This window comes from Neodiprion virginianus, chromosome 4 (genome assembly GCF_021901495.1).
Source record: "Neodiprion virginianus isolate iyNeoVirg1 chromosome 4, iyNeoVirg1.1, whole genome shotgun sequence".
NCBI lineage: Eukaryota > Metazoa > Arthropoda > Insecta > Hymenoptera > Diprionidae > Neodiprion > Neodiprion virginianus.
Window position 1 is genome coordinate 16,946,495 of NC_060880.1, and position 20,216 is coordinate 16,966,710.

Below are 20,216 nucleotides of genomic sequence, written 5' to 3' on the forward strand. Positions count from 1 at the left end.
GGCAATGACAACGTGACATGACGCCGAAGACGTACGAACGACAACGAAGATAGCCGAATGGAACCAACGACATCCCATAACCGCTCGTAACCAGTCCGAATTCGGTATAAATAGAGGTGCTTCGCGGGTGTGTTGCCAGTAGGGAGTAAAGCACTTCGCTGAGTCAATGATCGGTATTAGGTTCGTTAGGAAGATTTAAAGTTTCAGATTGGATTCAAATTTTTCAGATGGATTAGCGCTAGATTTAGTCTTCACCGAATTTGAACTCAACATCTTTGCATGGGGCATTAGATTCAAATAGGAGCAGTATCTAGGAATACTGTAAAACTTTATTTTATATTAATTTTTGTACGATTATATCGAGTAGTTGATTAATTTTCTTTATCTTCTTCGCTACTTTATTTGACCATTGAAATTATAAATTAAATGACTCTGTTTCTTTAACCGGGAACATCATAGCTTCAATTGCACTATTGCATTTCGTTCGATCAACGTAGGATGATTCTTTAAAGTGAACGGCTCTGTCCTCATAAATTCCGAGTCCGAAAACGATATTGGGATATCTCAAATCTGACACACAGTCATGGCTTAAAAACCTCTTTTCTGAGGGTAATCGTTGCATTCCAAATTAATAGCAGATATTTGCATGTCAGGTGTCTTATCTGGTTGAATGAGGGAAGCGGATCTGGCTTTAAAACCCCAAGTTCGCAACTAGTGATAGGGAAACACTGGCTTAAAAAGCCCGTATCTTCAAAAATTGCAACTCTGGCTTCAAAAACCTGAGTAAGCGAAACTTCTAGCTCACAGCACAGGGTGTTTTGGGTCGGCGAGATCGATCCAGACTTTCACTTATAAGAGGAGGCCGTATTTCTTTGATCAATCACTAATTGCCAGTTTTATTAAAAGCGGTAAAACTACCCACAATAACGCACGATTATTCATACGAGCAAATAAAGGCTCTTGAAAATCGTACACGTTACAACATATAGTTTACATTTCTGACGGAGATGACTGAGGTGGAGAAGTACAAACAAAAAAAATCCTTCCAGAATATCCAAAGTTGGTTTTTGTTCTTCTTTAAAGTATAGGTTGTCTTTGCTAAAGATGAGAAGTATATAATATATGTTTGTATCAAATATATTGCAAGTTCAAAAGAAATTTTGTCAAGTTACCATCCAATTCTCTTTTTAAGATTGTCACATCTTTGTATTACATATTTTTTTTCAAACTCATCTTCTCGAATAATTTTTCTCTATATATGTATAACCAGCCATATTTATATGCAAATAACATTACATCAACATTTGTCGATGTCTTCGGAACAATATTATGAGCTGCAAGAAAACATCAATGTAGAACGTGATTGCGGGACAAGTTTTGATACGTATGGCCGTCTATTACCTTTACAGCTCAGATGAAATTTATGTGTTCATAAACTCATGAAATAATGCTTGTTATGCGGTATTTTATAATTTTTCAAGGCTTATTTGACGGATGGAGATTGTCGAGTTGACGGATAGAAAGCCAAAGAAAGTCTTACTATTTTTACTATAGCATATCAAGTGCTATATTTCCAGTATGATGAATGATTATTATTATATATAACCATTTGTTGACTAGTAAATTGATTAATAATAGCTGATAAACGTTTCAGTTGATGGTATGATAATTTTCCGGAAGTTTGGTACATAAGATAAATAATTTTTACTTTCTTCCGCATCTTCCTGCCTTCTCCCGTACATGGAAAAACATTACAAACGATATGGCACCAAATTTCTTTAGTTCTAATACCTCATCATATAAAATTCTATATACACACACCATTGCCAGAATTTATAAATAATAAGTAAATCAAATCTGAGATCTAACCAGTCTTGGTATTTTATATCCTGCGACTAATGATGGTCACGGGTTGACTATGTAGGTACTTTATCCGTAAGCGTTGGTAAGCATCCGTGAACAGCTGATCCGTCCGCGACTCATGGGGCGGTGAATGATGGATCGCCATAACGGCCAGGCTTCGATCAACGTATGCCTTAAGTACATGTACGTATGGATACCTCTCCACAACTTCCCACCAATCACAATACCGGTGTCTTTGAGAAAATAAGTCGAACTCGTTGATCGACGATCTCGGTATTCGTTAACGGTGACGCCATAAAAGATTTCTTTCAGTCAAATTTTATTTTTAACTCTGATTTATTCAATTTGGAACCACATCTTTTCAAGTTTCTGGAGTTAAGTAGTGGGAATGACACAGTAAATTGTATTTCATCTATTTTTTACGAATGGAAGCCGAGTTGCAAATATTGGCTAAAGTTCTGCGATACTATTCGAAATGACATATAATGTCGACTTTGCAACTGTGAGGAAATTGGAAAAAGAGGTTTTGGTTCTTATATTTGATTGAATCTGATCAGTGAACCTATATTCATATGTACGAGTATAGTGTACTTTACAGTAGACTTAAGTATGACTTGAGAGATTCAAACTTTGCATACGCTTAATGACATCAGTGAACATTATTTCTAGAATCATTGTTCTAAAACTCAACCGAATGCATTCACTGACGAGGACGCCAATATTTCCAAAACATAAGTACAATTATTTAAAGTACCTTTTTACAAAGTTACAAAGATGGTTGCAATTCGCCAAAAGTGATTGAACTTCAAAGAAGAAGAGACCGTGGCTGAGTAAGAACGACCTCCACGTCAATCGGTCTGATATTTAAACTGTGAGTTATGTCTGATAAGTATCAAGTCAATCCCAAATATAACTCTAAAACTTTTCTTGATGAAGAGCTAGCAAATGAAATGTTGTTTTTTGGTTCTTATTTGTTTTTCCTGATCCAGTAGATCAATGTTTCAAAACAGAATACGGTTTAATAAAGTATTTGGGACAAACCAAGAGGAAAATTGGAAATCAAATCCCACACGTGTGACTACGTTAAAAATAATTTCAATCAATGTCATTTCTTTATGAGTGATGGAAAAGAAGCAGCTGAAGTAATTATTTCACATGCAATTCTAACGTATCTTTACAAATTTTTTTTTTCTAAGTTCATCGAACAAGTACAAGTAACGATAGTGAAAACGTGTGGTATTTCAAAATTCGTAATATCTCCAACATAAAGTCGTACGAAGCAAATGTACTGATTGTGAGACATCCCACTGCTAGAAAAATGGCCATAGTCCTGACGAAAAAAATCAAGAGTATGATGGATTTGAAAAAAAAAATGTAATTATCATTTATTTTAATTCGTTGAAATTCGGATAACTACTGAATAAGTGTGATCTAATTTTTTGACTACGATCTATTTCTTCCCTCAGATAAGAAAAAAAATCTGCTGTGAAAATACGTTCGAATCGCGTGTAAAGAAATTATGAGAGTTGTCTCTTTTAGGCACCTCAGCAGAAAAAAATAACGAATATTGGAACTATTTGTCAATGTCTTTACACGTGTGGAATTTGATTCTCTATCTTTACTCTGTTTTGTCCCTAATATATTCTTGACCGGTACTTTTTTTTCGGAAAAATCGGTTTGTTGGATTTGAAGAAAAAATAATAAACAAGAAATAACATTTGTTTGAATAGCTCTTTATCAGCAGTTAAAGGATTCATCTTCGTAACAATTTACCATTTATCAGAGGTAACTTATAACCTAAAAACAGACCAATCCGTGGGAGGCTGCACACCCGTTCCTACTCGACTTTGGCATTTAAATCAGCTTCTTAGACTGAGATATTCGTTTCATAGAATTACCAAGTAATGTAGAAAAATTCAAGCTAGCTCCTGACTTGCTGTAATAATAATGGCTGATTGTAACAATTGATCTTAAAATACGAACATTTAATAATATTTAATAATAATGGGCTTATGGATCCGCTCAGCTACTATACGCACATTTGAATAGTCAGTTTGCCGCAACTTTTCATAGCCAGCAATATAACGAATAAATTCAATTCGTTTAAATATTGTGACGCTTCCCCTTTTCTGTATTCCATACGCGATGAATTAATGAACGTGAAAAGATATATTAGCTATATTTTCAGGACTGATCTTGGCTTTATCCACCATTGAGTATACTTGCAAAGACGCAGTCTACAGGGAAGGTTGTTAGTTTTGATTAAGGCCGTACCATTATAGTATCATAGCTGCTCAAGGTTGTAAATTACTAAGTGCGAATGTCGTTATGTTAATACCTGCTTCGTAAGAATTAGCTTTTTTAATATCACAGTGGCTCACTAACAAGAAAGAGTCCGTGCGAGTCGACGAAAACGGCGACGAAAAATCCGTAGCCAGGCACACCCCATTCGAGGCTAAAAGGATTTGGCAATAAACAACGGTGAGTCTCGAAATTACGCGGGGCCTTCCCAATCTACATAAAAATCCCCTTGCCCTAGACACTCGCTTGGGCTTGGGATTCTCATACCCCGGACAAGGAGGTAAGAAGGGTGGGGTGGCCAATGGTTAACGATGTACCAGCAAAGAGAAAAGAGGCAGGAAGACGAGGGAGCAGAAAAAAGGACAAAAATTAAAACAGCATAAAAAAATGTCATTGCTTGAACGACAACGTTGGGACTTTCTCTCAAAAATGAGACTCGTTATACGTATCGCTTGATTCTTACTGTAAAAGAGCTTTCGCCACAGTTCATGTATTATAACGAACGTCCTACATTCCGAGTCTCATAATTCTTATCGCAATCTTCGCTTTTTTTTCTCCAGAATCGGAACGGCAAAGGAACCGGGGTGATTTTCCAGGATGAAGAAGCAAAATTGGGTTCAACATCTTATTCCGGTAAGTGTATCTACTTATTGTAGCGTTTGCGTCAGTGTTAACAGTGATTTACGGTAAGATTGCGGCAGCGACCTTCGACCACGAAGGGCCCGTGAAGCAGGTAAGCGGTTCGCGGTTAAAAACTCTAAAACATTCGGTCATTTATCATCAGGGCGTCCCGCGGCGCCTCGGGGGAGAGTTACTATAATCCAACGGACAGACGGCCGAGCTAATCGTTGGTTAACTATCGTGTATTATCTACAATAATTTTACGTCACGGAGGATTCGGTGAGATTTTCCTTTCTTTCTTTATTCTTTTCTTTCTTTTTTTTTTACATTCTCTATAATATATTGTACTTTTCGGGAGACAAGTGTATTATCTGCACTTTCACCTTCATTGTCCCGGCAATGGATTGATCAACGATGAATGAATAAGAGTGAGAGAAACATATCGTAAGACGATAAATCTTTATATCAGTAAACGTCAGTTGCCCGAACAATTATTATTACATTATTTTTCATTGTCCACTTGCCAGGAAAACTTACTTCAATTTTATTACACCTGTGTGAAGTTCGTCCGCATAGCATGCGTAATTTCGACGAGGATACGAAGTTTGTAAAAGTAGTTTCTTATCTCCGACGTTTTAGAGATGAGTTAATCTGGCAATATCATTTAATTATTCAATATTATTGACTGATTACATTGTATTTCATAGGCTCTTCACTTACCATTTATAAAATCCACTTTGATGTACTCGGAGCAAGATTTTTGCAGCTTCGATTCGTTTTAAGAATTTCATTACTTTTTGTAGAAATTGATAACTTCGACGGGTAGGATTGGTTTCATACCAAAATCATGGTTATCCTAACAATGGTATGATTTCATCGTAGAATCCAGTGCGCTCGAAGGCGACAAAACAATTCTTAACAATGCTCCAAATTAACACGATCTAAGGCCACATAGATAACAGATACCGATCAGAAAAAAGAACCTTTACTCATTGTCAGCGAGCACGCGAAGAATAATCTGTTTATGAAATCACAAAACAGTTAAAAAAAAACAAAAAAAAAAACAAATGGGGAATCCAAACCAGCAGTCATGTATTTTATCGAAATGTTTTTGGAAGTGAAAACATAATATACCCTATAAAAAATAACCTGCCCACCAAATTTTTGATGTTTCACGGAAACCTTGCTGGTAGTGATGAACAACATACCAGCAAGTCTGGTAATTCGATAAAATCGTACGCAAAAAGAAAGAAATGAAAAGGACGACAAAAGGCCGCATCTTATTGGTTCTGAATGCACAGGTATACAAACATGATACTATACGGAAAAACTTGTGGCCGTTAGACTGCTTATTGAGGGAATACAGATAATTGTAATCAAGAAACTCGCTAGAATTTCGCGCCGAGTAATTAAGAAAAAAAAGGGGGGAATTCACGCGTGAGTTGACGCAGTTTCTTTACCGTAAAAAAAAAGCTTTTGGCCTATAAGAAAATAGCATATTGTGCAACGAGCGAGTAAAAGTGCCGATTTTGAGTGAGTAAAGATATGACACGAACTCAGAATAGTTATTGCCCATGAGTTACACATAATATTTCACCCAATAAAAATGTTAAATTAGGGAATTGGACGCATTTCTCAATTAATTTACGATTATGGTAACAAATGTGAGAGATAGTTACGAGGTTGGAGGAGCTCCCCGACTAATACAAAAATGCTGATTCCAAAAAAAAAAAAACAATGGTGTATCTTTTCAAACTTAAATTTCACAATAATTTTAAATCTTGTGTAGAAGAATAATAGATTTCTCTTTTATATTCTTCTTCACTCTCTGTATTTGTATAAGTCATTTCTTTTTCCGGAGTTTTATTTACTTGTTTAATTTATTATATATACATTCGCGAAACGCGTGCTACAAGGAGCCTCTGTATGGAGGCTATTCGCTGTATCAGTAGGCAAAACCATCTTTTGCTCTCTAGCGGAAAAATGGTTAACACGTCATTCATTGAGGAACAGCTTGTTTTTGTTCATTTTCAGCATGCGGCAAAGATCACATATTTTTACGTTTTAGTTGGGAAAAAATATTAGCTATATATTTAAACTTTCAAGCTGATATTAGTGTACCGAAGCAAAACGTGAGCAAGTTTCTTGCTTGTCTGTATAGAAAATCGCCAGGAGTACCGAATGTTGCGGGCGTGGATTCGGGTGGCTGGGAGTTCAACACGCTTAGTGATGGACCGAATTTTAAAAACAGTAGTAAATTTATCAGCAAACAGCTGAGTGAGAGCGGACACTTAGTGTCACAGCAAAGACTCACGCAGATATCGTCAGCGCTTGACATTATTTAGTCTGCCAAGCATCTCGGTGATACCTGGTTTATCGTGAAAGCAAGATTGCATGGGTGCACTTTAATCGTATTAAAAAATCAATCACAAAACAATCAAAAAAAAAATGTACAAAACAATCGTGACGAATACCATGTTCCACCAATCCCTACTACTGAGAAAATATTGGTTTGTATCCAACCGAGTATTTATTCTCGCTCATTTCACCGCTTACCGGGCTAAGCATAGCACCTTAGGAGCAACGTAAAAGTTGATAAGTGTAAGTGTTGACAATCAATTTTCTCAGTCGTGAATAAACGGGGCTAAAATCAATAGCAATTATTGATCCAATATTACTCAAGTTCGCAAAATTGTTGATTGAAGCATTGAAATTCCAAAAGATAAAGGTCGCATTCATGCAATAAGCTACATGATCTTAAATTGTTGAAGATAAAACGTGTCCATTGTCAAAGCTAAAGCTTCAAATAATAAAAGCGCCTATACAACTTTTGTTATATTCCTGTTTAACTTACATACTGTTCAGAAATAAGCTCACGAAAACAAGTAAAGGTTATTTTGCTTAAAAATTAAATTTCGTAGATTTCTGGTCACCGAAATTTTTTTCGGTATTTTTATCAGATAACTGGGTTTTCTTCTTTTTTAGAAAAAATCTATTCTCCGGGTTTCATTCTTGATGTACCTCCGATGTAACACAAAGAGTTTTCAAATGTATTTTAAAAATTTTCAAGAATTCATCATACTTTTATAGCTTAATAGGTCGTTAAGAAAACCATTAATAATTACGGTGGTGCCAATTCAGGGTGGGGGGTCTTCTGTAAAAGTTATGAGAGAATGAGCCATTACAAGGGTACACTACAACTTTGCTTTTGCAATTGGGAAACCACCCACATCTGGAAAAACTAAATTTCCAATATTGAACAAGCTGCATTTGTCCGATGTTGAAAATCTAATAGGTCATTTCTTGCGTGATTATTAAAGTTTTTCAATTCTCTTGCATGTAAAATACTCGTATACGTCGCGTGAAAGTTCCCACACCAAACAAGCGAGAATACTATACTTAGATATACTTTCAATGAAACTGGAAAATAAGTTTACCAATTGTAAGAGTAAAGACAAAAAGCTCGTATGACACGTGACTTTTCGCGGTCGAGTTGGGTGCTTCTGAGATTTGGATACGTACTTTTAACGAATGAGATTTCTTATCAGCAGATAGCCTGAACGATATTCAAAAAGCGCTCCAAGGCACGAGGTGGTCGAGTCGGATCCACTGGTGGACAAACAGGCTGGCATATGCCAAAGGTTATAGTACCAAAGTACACTACCCGTGTCCGTGTTAGTGGTCCGCTTATAACGCTCCAAATTACAGAGTGGCGTCCAAGAGCGAGGTCCATCAATCATTGGGATCATAGGACCCCGGACCTGGTAACGCCTCAACGTTTAAGTCGTTAGCAATTTCCTGCACGGGACCCATTTTCGAACCCAAATTCCATATGGTCGTATAATATCCTATAGTGTACCACGAATTGGATTTAAATAATATTCACTTAAGAATCAAACAACTTGCAACATGAATGAACGTTAAATTTGAGACGAATCTCTAAATGTGATTTACCTTAGATTATCGATGAAAATCTTTTCTTTGAGAATCTTGGGAATCACCGTTTGTTTCAGAATACAACTGGGTTTCTGATTTATGATTCGGCAATTACCTTCAGTCGAATTGGATGATTTTGGGCTCCGTGGGTCGGTCTGCGTGTCTGGTGTGATTTCTATTTTCGGCAACAGCATACCTTTCGAGAGGCTAGTGACGTTATGGAAATGTGCTTGTTCTACTGGCGGAAAATTAATTTTAATCCCAAGACTGATAGAAAAGCGAATCTTCCAGAAATTGTCTACTCGTACTTCGAAATTATTCATTTCTACTCCCACTTTGAAATCGTTTGGTTCTACTCTAGCACTTTCTACTGACGGTAAGCGCGGTGGTGAATCCGAGTCAAAATTATTTTCTTCAGTATTTGCTTTCGTGTCGTTTTTGCTGGGAACTGGCATGGGTAGTTTATTATAGATTTCTCTATAATCTCTTATGCTTTTAATGGATTCTTGATTATGAAATTTAACTTTTTTCCGTTTGCTCTCGATCTTTTAACGTTTTCGAGATCTTATTTCTTGGCATCCACGAGAAGGTTTTAGTAAAAGTGTATGCATTTCCGAAGTCCACCAATGCTAAATAGGACACCTGGTGATATGCTAATATAGGTTTGATCATTTGTTGGATATCGTATACAATAAAGAATTGAACAATCTTGCTAGTGCTTCAGCAAAAAATGAAGAGTGACGCATCCTTAAACAAGGTAATGGTTCTATACTAAGGAGGGCCTATTGCACGACACATGTGCCATAGGCACTTCGTGTAAAGTAAACGTGCCGAATATTGCCCTAGAAGAGGATACATAAAATCCGTAGCAAACCGCATGTTATAAAATATACAGGGTGTTCGGTAACCGAAAGCTTAAATAACTTCAAAGAATCAAGTTCTCACGAAAAGTGTTCAATACGAAAGTTTTCAGACTTTTAAGGAGGAGTACTTGACCATGACCTTAAATTTCGCCTTCACTTCAGCCTATATAAGTATGTGGATGAGTTTAACCATCGAAACAAACAATTTTTTTTGCATTTTCGAATGTGAAATGAATTACGTATTTAAAACCTCAAAATTCTCTCTCCTTTTTCTACCCCATCGCTCTAATGCCCTTGAAAGGTCGCATAGTTCGTATGCTGAGGTAAGGTGGAGCTACTGATTCAAGGCTTGTCCGCTACGTGGCAGCAGCTCACAGAAGGTAAAACTAGAAATATCTACCGAGGTAGTGTCGATATGCAAGGATACTGTATCCACAAGCTCGAATGCAGCCACATGTGATTTAGTTTTAACATTATTGTTACACCAGTTTTTCCATATTACATGATCTGCTATGACGATAAAACAATTCAACTGAAACCATAGTTCTGCTATGGCAGAAACATTTTCTAATAAAGTATTTCACTGGCCCTGATCTCTATAGTCAGTCGAAATGTAGTTTAAGTAGAAAAAGTCGTCATATAAAGCTCCTTCAATTCTGCTTCTCAGGATTCAAAGCTAATGGTTTCAAAATGTTCAATGTTCATAAAAAATGTGTGTACACATATGAGACACATCAAGCAGGAAATTTGCATTCGGCATTGTAGCTCGAGAGAGATTTTCAGTTATTAATCCGGATTTTACAGTACAGTACAGTTTTTTTTTGAATTCTACCTACTCCTGTGAAATTCTTCAATATTATTATACAGCTTGAATACTAGCGAAACCGCAGGACATTGAATGTAGTACCTCTTATTGTTGTTGGTATTTTTACTACCAATCGTGATGTGCACTGCAGCTAAGGGCTAAGAGCACAAGAACATTAGGTACTGAATATCCCTATCAGCTGTAGTACCAAGAACTCGAATCCTCGGAAATTCTAACCAAAAAGTCAACAGCCTTAAACATGCTAAGCCGTGAATTGTTGGAAGCTTTGAGCGCAGATTCCTTCATTTTTTCAGCCTTCCACTTTTGATTGGCGATAAGGAAATGTTTACTAGTGTCCAACCACGATTTTGATCATTCTTTGATATGTTACTCCCCTTAAAAAAGAAGATACGTGTTTTTTGCATCGGTAAAACAAAGTTGTTTGATGACGAAACTGCCCTTTGAATTGGGAACGTTAAAGGAGTATTTCTTGAATTTCACACACTTGCGGTTGGATAAAATAGATGGGCACGTGTACTCGTGTACCACAAGCTTCATGGTGTATAATTCAGATTAATTATCCGTGTGTCTGGAAATTTGGTCTGTCCGGAAATTCCTCTGTCTGGCAGTCAAGTGTTCGAACATTAGCATGCCTCATGCTTAACGTACTTGCCATGACATCTGAACGAGTTACTCGTTGGAAAAAAAAAATTGTTTCATGAAACACACTGTTTTTTATATTTTTTGGACTTTTTTAATTTGATTTCTTTAGTCAAAAATTAAAGTGTGCAACAATTTCGCTATCTTCGGCTACGTTATTCACATTACGAATCCAACACGTCATACCTCAAATTACAAAAAGATTCAGCCCATAAAACGAGATCACAACTGGTTGTTTACTCAGTAACGTTATACTCTTGGAGCGTAAAGAGAAAGATGCTAGTTATGCAAACTTGTCAGGCTCGCACCAACGCTTACTAAATTATTCTGCTTACGTGCTCGACGTGATAATATTATTGAAAAGGATGATGCATGCAGAGAATTATACGCAAAATGAAATCTTATCGGATGTGATGTGACATCACGTGATAAAAAGGCATATAATGAACTTAAGTGAATAAGAATGTAAATCCAAGATTCTAAATTAAGAACGCAATACAAGAATTATAAATAAAGTTATTAGTGAGAAATTTTTGTCCGAAATATTTGAGCTCTCACACATAGAAATTAAATCGAGTTGAAAAGCTAATATTTCACATCACCTGTTATGACGTAAAATGAGATATAAGAACAGCCCACAAATTCATTTTGTATTACCGAAAACGGTTTATATAAGCTGATTATAAAGCAGATGGCTGTATTTTGAACTTGTATGTTTGTATGGACTATTTTTGAAGTAAAGGTATATAGCAAAAAAGGCTATACGTCAGGAGCCACTCGATATATTTTAGGTGCGATGCGATATCGACTTGATTTGCTTTTAAAGTTTTGAGTACAGCAAACCACAATACCTTTGTGATTCCCATTGACAATTCGTGAAGCACCGACTGGGTTTGGCGTGCAGGGATGGAGTCCCTATATGGTATACGATTTCATGCTTATACGTCAACAGAATACGCGTCACATTAGATTTATAGACGATATCATGTCCTGTGGAAGGATCAAGATCGTACTACAACCCTCAACATGAAGCTCATACGCTTGGTAATTTTTCAGATCACCACGCTGCCCTGTCGAAAATACACGTAACCACAAACTCCGCTCCAGTCGAAATCAACAAGCACCAGCAGCCGGGATGTTTGTCAGATACCCATGTCTTCGTAGGGACATTAGAGGGTAGGAAATTCTCCAAGTATTGGAGCAGCAATGACAAACAAACATCGCAGTGGCTTAAAAAGGATGTTTTCAATCGTGAATGCGAGGTAGGATTAACTGAGAGATAATTTAATTAACACCGGGTAACATATGTTGCAAAACTATTTCAATTTTGGACCATTTCTGTGATTCATTTCCGTGGATTATTCTTTGCCCCTGTGCAAATGCGGGTGTTTCTATTGAACAACTTAAAACGCCTAAAGCCGCATAATGATGGTTACTAATAGATCCCTCCTTTACCCCATACAAGTTCATCGCTTATAGAAATATATCTGAGAGTGTACGATAGCTTTAATTGTGATTATTATCACTATTATCTGGCTTCCCTGCCTTCCGTGACGAACTGCAAGAAAACATGTTTTTCAACCCACTGCTGGGCTCTTTGTATCCTGAACAGTCACGACTCTTGAAACCTTGTTCACTAACGATAGTTCTTCATCTACCGAGTTGAAGTTTTATAAACCAAGTGTTGTCTACTGCATTGTGGCTCAGCCTGTGGGATAAGACTACTTATTATTTGAATTTCACTACCTCAGATTTGGCGTTGCCACAAACCGTTCGGTCGATATTTCGACTCTTCTTAAGGGGGTGCTCGATTTCAACGCTGTCGTATATATCTCCAAATATCGGAGTCCACGTATCTGAAACGAAAAAAAAACTTAACGGCCCCATTTTATCCGCATTTCTGAACAAAAAGACTCGAGCATATTTTCATTTAACGCAGAAATAAAGAGATGGCTTGAATTCTACAGATTTACTTTTGCGTTTTCGTAGAATCCGTGCAATTTCTTTATTTCTGCGTCGGATGAAAATGTGTTTGATTGCTTTTGTTCAAAATCGTGTATGAAATGGCGCTGTTAAGCCCTTTTTGCGTTTGCGATACGCGGACTTCGATATCTGGAAACATATACGCGAACGTCGAAATCGATCAGGGCACTCCCTTAACATTATTGTACCAGAGCGGTCATGAAAACAAGTTAATTATCGACAGATGTAACTCGGAAAATAGAAAAAATGTACTCTCGAGATGGTGGGGGCCACACCCCCGGGGGGGGGGGAGGGTGACCGAATATTTGCTTGGTTTAAGTAAAAAACCCCAAAGACACGGCGCAAGGTTCAACGGGCGGTTCTGAAAGACAGAACGCAAGGAAGCCCGTGTCACTCAAGTAATCGCATTCAAGGCTCGGGTTACCTTGATAAATATGCCAGAAGAATAAGCTCGCCTAAATACACTATCAAAATGTGATAAGCCCGCGACAAATCTGTTTCGCACGCAGAGGGCGCCACCAGCGTTCGAAGCGATCGAGCTGAAAACCAGAGCTCGAGAAATCAGTTCACGACTAACACCCAAAGTGACAAGTCGCCCGGAACAACAAAATTGATGTTCCACTCGACCCTGATCAGAGGTGAACATCAGGCATACCTGATTTGTGCATGCCTGTTCAAGGCCTAATCCGCTGCAAGTCAGAAAAACTCTGCTAGGGAGAATCTGATCTGACTCTGACCAAATATTACACGTTGCAAGTACTGCGCGCATCTGATGGCCTCGTGGAAGTCTTTGGCGCTCGCGTGCTAAAAGTATCAGTTAACTTCTGATGACCCGAGTCCATCTACCTTCCAAGTTCCCAATCGTACCAACTAATATTACATCTAACATTGTTTGCGTGGATATTTTGCTTCCATAAAAACAAGATAATTCGTTATATAATTCCAAAAATGACTTAACTGATAGATCGTTTTTTAAAGTCTGACCAGGTACTTTGACCTTGACCACTCCTGATCCAGTTCTGATCAATGCCTGATCAGGGTTTTATTGAGGAACTTGATCACTGCCGGGTCAGGCCCCCTTGAAGGAATTCTATGCCACATTCGTCACTAGGGCCCGATCAGACACCCTGTTCAGAACCTGATCGGGCATTAAGGGAAGCCTGATGAGGTCTAGGCTAGTATACCACAGCTTACTATTGGTCATTTGCATGAAATGATACTGCAAATGACATATGTTACAATAGTATAACTATCGAAAAAGAAAAGTCAAACAATACCTAATCGGTTTCAACGTGTATAGATGAACGTGACGAATCGGTGGGACCATATGGAACAGTATTGTATGAAACCTGCGGAAGATGTGTCTCCCTTAAAGAAAAAATACGAAGAAATGATTCGGAACCTTGAAGAAAAGTTGAATCACTTGAAGCTGGAACTCGAAATGGCTCACAAAGAGAAAAATAATCTTCATAATCAATTTGAAAGGTTCATTTTCAAATTTTTACAAATAGGGGAAAGCATCGGTATTTTTCAAAACTGTTCAAGTATGACAGGTTTTTTCACTAATTTTAAAATTGCCATTAGTAGTGAACGGCTGTTACACTATTAAAGCCATTATCGTGGATAGTTATTTTGTCAAAATACAGTTTTAATTAGAACAGTAATTAAGCATTTCAAATAACAATATGTTGAATTTACTTGATATTGGAATTTGTGGAGATATCTTACTGAAGAAAATAATCCAGTAGTTTTATCAAATTACGATTCGTATTTTCGTAACAGATCATTAAAAACTAAAGTAATTAAAAGATTCATAACCATTCATCGAGAATTAAATAATGCTGCGCTGCCACTCACAAATATTAACCTTCTGAAACTTAAGGGTACGGCAGCCTTATCCCCAATAAATTATTGTGAATTTTCATAATTTGTTTTACTAATTAATAATCCAGCATTTCAGTGTCAATTATAAGTTAATAAAACCAGAGGTTTCTTTTCATCAATTAAACTTCTACAAAAATTGTTAAGTTTTGGTTGATGAACACATCGTTATTCTGAATACTTGCAATTATTGTTCTGCTCAAAATTGTATTCTGACAAATCGATTATCGATTATATTGGCTTACATAACTTATTATCCGATTACCGGCTTCAGTTTACTCCACGTTCACTCGTAAACGTGACTCATTATCAAATTCATTTGAATTTTGTTTGAAAGCGTTCAATTATTTTAAAAGTTCAATGTTCGCATCGCATATATTTACTTTACCACCGTGGGAATCATAAAACTGGTTCATAACGTGTTCTTCTTTACTCGCATCGATTTCTCTACAATATTGATTAGACTCCTAAAAATCCATGATTATCAGTGTAGCGTTCTTGTTCCCACTTCACACTTCTCAACGTTCACGCTATGGCATTTATTCCTTCTATCCGAAAGCGCCTTAATTTTGTTATATGTTTTTCTTCATTTTGTTAGACAAAACATTCTTTTGCAAATCTTGTTCACACTTTACTGTCTTCTCTCATTTCCAGAACATTGATTCTACACTCTGCTTTTTACACTACTCATCTACTCCATCTCTACTCGTCAAACCAAACACCTTGTTACAAATTGCAAAGTATATAATAATCGTGAAACTCATGTTCTGATAATCGAACTCAACCTTTATTTATATCCTACTTTACAATTTCTCGATTATTTCTACATGTAAAAGTGGAGAACAACTTGTAGGAACGATCCCAAGATTCGTAACCAGCTTTGATAGTCTCCTTGTCAGGCAGTTTTGAAGTTTGCAATTTTCACTTTACTTAATTGTGACAAACGAATTATTGTTTCCGCAAAGAATTCACTTGCGAAATTTAATATAATTCTGCTTTGAAATTACGATCAAGTTGTTTTTCTTAAAAAGCTAAACAACCTCGTTTGAATAATTGACATTTTGCTAGGGCGATACGTGATAAGAAAATAGAAGCGACGAGGGAAAATGCTGTCCACGAGAAAATTGTCCAGATTTGTAGTTCTGTCCTCGAAAATTTTAAACCACATGCCTTCAATGCAAAGCAATCGAGTGGATGCGCTCGGGTTAAGAGTAACAAGTCTTACAAACTTTATGGAAAGCTGACAAAAAAACTTCATCGAAAAGTAATTTTGCTCATTCCGATTTCTCAAGTATCCAATTTATTGTGTATTTCATTAGTTGCTTAAGAATGATATTACTATACAGCTTAGGTCCGCTCTTGCTTTGTCTGATAAACTAAGAGATGAGTTAAAGAAAACCAAGGAAGTTCTCAGTGAAAAAACAATACAGCACGACCTCTTGAGCCAGCGTTTTACCAAACTCAAGCAACAATTGGAAATTACTGAACTCAATTTGAGAGATCTGAATGATAAAAACTCTTTCTTGCGCAAAAAATTTGAAGACACCAGAAAATGGATGGAGATAAAAATTGGGAAAGACCTTCACGAACGAAACAATTTCATGCAACTCAAAAATGTGCCTAAAAGCAGAGTTATCATCAATTTGAAGAATAAGACCGATGAAGACGTCGGTACGAAAACTCAACTTGGAAGCAAGTAAGTCAAATTTCTGATTGTTACGACTCAACGGTATAAGAACTAATGTAAAAACATTGTTCCATCTTACAAGTGTCATTAAGTTGTTTCACATTCACGGTAAACTCAATAGAAATGTTTTAGCAGAGTATTTAAAAATAATTCGGTCCCGTTATTTCATTTCCGTAAAAATCATACTTTCAAAAGTACATGAGCAATTGAATTTCGAGGTTTTTGTTGTACCTGTATAATGCATATGGATATACTTTGGCATAAGTGACGTTACACAGTGTCTTTTTTTAACTTATCGTATCTGCTTTAACTTCGCTCTAAATAAAAAATGAGAAAGTATGCCGTTGACAGTGTACTGCAATGCATTGCGATCTCGTTGTTCCAATGTAAAATATATATCATCATTTCATTCGTTATTAAGACTGCGAAACATTCTAACAAATCAAGGGTACTCGGGCACGGTGAAGTGGACTCTTGCGTTGTCTTGATTGGTACCATGAAATTGCGGGAATATATGCACCGTAAAACAATTGAAAAATATATTTCAAAAGATTATTTTTTCTTGTATTTTCAATTTTGCATTGACTTTTTGAATTTTCGATCAGTAAAATCGGACCTTACGATTAATCCAATCGAATAATTTCGGGCTCTGTGGGTGGTAAATGGATTTGGAAGGAATTGTGAAAAAATTTCTTATTTTCTTTAAAAGTACACCGTTAGAGAACTGAGTAACGTTGAGAAAGGTGTGTTAATTCAGGATAGTTCATTCTACTCTAGATAGTTTCATGTACAACAATATGTATGGTAATATCGACTATTTGTGAAATCTTTTTTCTTATTTTCCCCGCACAATTACCACAGTTACCAAAATATTGTAATGTCAACGATATTACGATTTATTACTAGAAATCAAGTTAAATTGACTATAAATTTTCAACCATGTGGAAATCAACAATGTACCTCCCAATTTTTTTTCTCAGAATGTGATTCTAATCCGTAATGCGATATTCAATTGCATACGACGACCCATGTTGTAACGTAACCGGTACCAATCTTCCTTCAACGAAGTTCACGTCCCGATCCGTTCCTTTGTACCGTGTCACATTGCGTCAAGTCCATCATAATCCCCGCTTAACCCATTTCGTCCCAAATGTCCAAAATTTGTACACGACTTTCGGCGATGGAACTTTTGATCAAAACGTCACTTGAAAAAAAAAAAAAAAACATAACTCGATAGCTTTTGATCTCTTCTTCCGAATGGCATGGTCAAAATCAGCCTACGATTTTTTGGAAATAAGTTATGACCATTTTTTCGAAAAAAGAGCCGACTTTTTCCATGTTTTTTCGCAAAAATCGTATATTTTGACAGTGAAAAAAGCAATACCGACCATTGTAAAAGGCACTGATCGCTTATTTTTGATCACCCCTTTCATATCGCGTTGGAATTTTCTTGATAAACAAAATGTCGGCTGCAATATGTCGCCTGAAAGTTACGATTCTTCATTTTCTTGCTCAAATCTTGATTATTTCACTGTGATTAACCGGTGTTTTCAAGCCTTGATCCAATTGTTGTGACCAAAACTCTTTCAGCTTCTCTTTGAAACCAAAATTTATTATTGAGTCAAATATTTGCCGAATCTCACACCCATCGTTACACCCATGAGTTCTAGTGTATTACCGATTGTGAGCTACGTTCTTCGTCCTTTTAGTCGAAGCATTGGAATATCGGTAGATGTGAATACAGCAATTGGATCAAGACTTGAAAAAACTGGGCTCAATGTTATTTTACTAATTCTTGTCTCTTAAGCTCGGTTCATCTGTAACAGAAGTGTTTTTATTTCACAATTGGCAACGCATGCTTGAGAAGTGACGTTCAGCTGTAATAAGCCCCGGAATTGAATTTTCCAGATTAGCACGCTCTGAGTCGACGAACACGAATGAAATATCTTCACTGAACACTTATAAAGCACAAGTAGCAAATTTGGTCAAAGAAAAAGAGCAAGCAATATCTAAAAATAAAGAACTTGAGATTGACTTGACTCAGCTAAGGAATGCTAACGCTCATTTGAAAGTTAAGGTACATGCACCTACAAAACTATTTGGCAACAGATAATTTGTATCAATATATGTTTGGTTCTTCATACGAGTGATTCCACTCACGTTTGGCAGAAGAAAATCCAAATTTTTTCAACAAGTATCGACAATATATACAGAATGTTGTCTCCTCCGGTTCGTGACCACAACGGAATCTCCAGAGATTCGATTGGTTGACGATAAACAGCAGGGGTCTAGTAACTGAGAGAGTATATTTTTATCAATTGCTTCGTGTTCATCTTCTTGAACTAACAATTTCTTGCCATATAACAGTAAATCATGTATGAAGGAAATTAGGTAAATGATAATGATATTGCCTCATAAATCTGATTGATTCTACAACATTTATTTCACCTTGGTAGCGCTATAACTATATACGCGAAAGAATTACCTGATGGCTGGGATCAGGATGCAATATTCGTATTTGCAATTATTAGCCAGATCTATGTTAGTTTCATTAATCAAATTCGGAAGAAACGAGTGCACCAAATATAATTTGCGAGATTAAATTTAGTGCACGTTAATTATAATGCTAAAACAATTTAGGATAATTTGTGTACCAAGAATTTGTGTATCCAGGGGCTTCTGAAACAATTGAATAATCACGAAGAAGACTTGGAAGTGCGAGCTGAGTTTGATGATGACGCCAGTCGTAATGAGGCCCTTAATACTGCGTGTTCAATTTTAAAAATGACGCCAGAAGAATTATCTGGATTCATGAAAGGTCGACCTGTCAAAAAGGTGATCAAACGTACTGTGAATTTTGGACCTTTGGCACACGAGACCACTGCTCAGTACTAGCAATTGGGCTGCTGACCTTACGTTTGAGGTCTCGACTGCCATTTCTGAAAAAAATCTGAATGGGCAACCAACCATTTATTTAATTATAAAAATTATTAATAGCGATTCATTCTATTAAAACAAATACACGGTAAATACTGCGGAATAAATACTGTTATGCTGCTTGCTTTTTAGATCAACACCTGGCTTGCAGAATTCCACAAAATAACGTCGAGAGGTGATTTTTCAGGAGATTTGGCAGAACATTTACTCGAAGAAGTTTTCGGTAGTGCATGATCGGCACATTAATACAAACCAACAAATTTGGAAAATCAATTGTCCAGTACACTTTCGTGAAGAAAAAAAAATTGACCAAATGAAATTTTTAAACCAACTGATACAAAGAAATTTTCAAGGTCCAGTTTTGCCTATATGTATTGTGTATATTGTGCAGGTTTGAAATGAAATCAACACTCTTACTTGAATACTGTTTGTAAATAAAATTGTATGACGAATATTATTGTGTCATTTGAATAAGGTTGTTGGCGAATTCCATTTCCCGATCACACGTGAGACTATGACATACCTCCAAGATGGTTGTTCAGAGATCGTGGCAATGCGAATCAAAAATGGAAATGGACGAATCCAATTTTCATTAAAATCTTAAACTGGTCGAATCACGAGAGTTGAAGTTGAGCAGCTACTGATTCGTTTGATTAGAAACATTAGAAGACTATGGAAT

General features: G+C 36.6%; 1 protein-coding gene across 1 annotated transcript in view; it reads left to right on the top strand.

Annotated features, from left to right (window-relative positions):
* LOC124302446 (uncharacterized) overlaps positions 1 to 19,829 on the top strand; it is a 194,209-nt gene extending 174,380 nt beyond the window's left edge. The window contains exons 4-11 of the mRNA XM_046758641.1: positions 4,725 to 4,797; positions 12,106 to 12,311; positions 14,333 to 14,517; positions 15,982 to 16,177; positions 16,260 to 16,609; positions 18,509 to 18,677; positions 19,274 to 19,435; positions 19,670 to 19,829. Of these exons, the coding sequence (XP_046614597.1) occupies positions 4,725 to 4,797; positions 12,106 to 12,311; positions 14,333 to 14,517; positions 15,982 to 16,177; positions 16,260 to 16,609; positions 18,509 to 18,677; positions 19,274 to 19,435; positions 19,670 to 19,771 (1,443 nt within the window). The 3' untranslated portion in view covers positions 19,772 to 19,829. The remainder of the gene's footprint in view (positions 1 to 4,724; positions 4,798 to 12,105; positions 12,312 to 14,332; positions 14,518 to 15,981; positions 16,178 to 16,259; positions 16,610 to 18,508; positions 18,678 to 19,273; positions 19,436 to 19,669) is intronic.
* Positions 19,830 to 20,216: the final 387 nt, after the last annotated feature.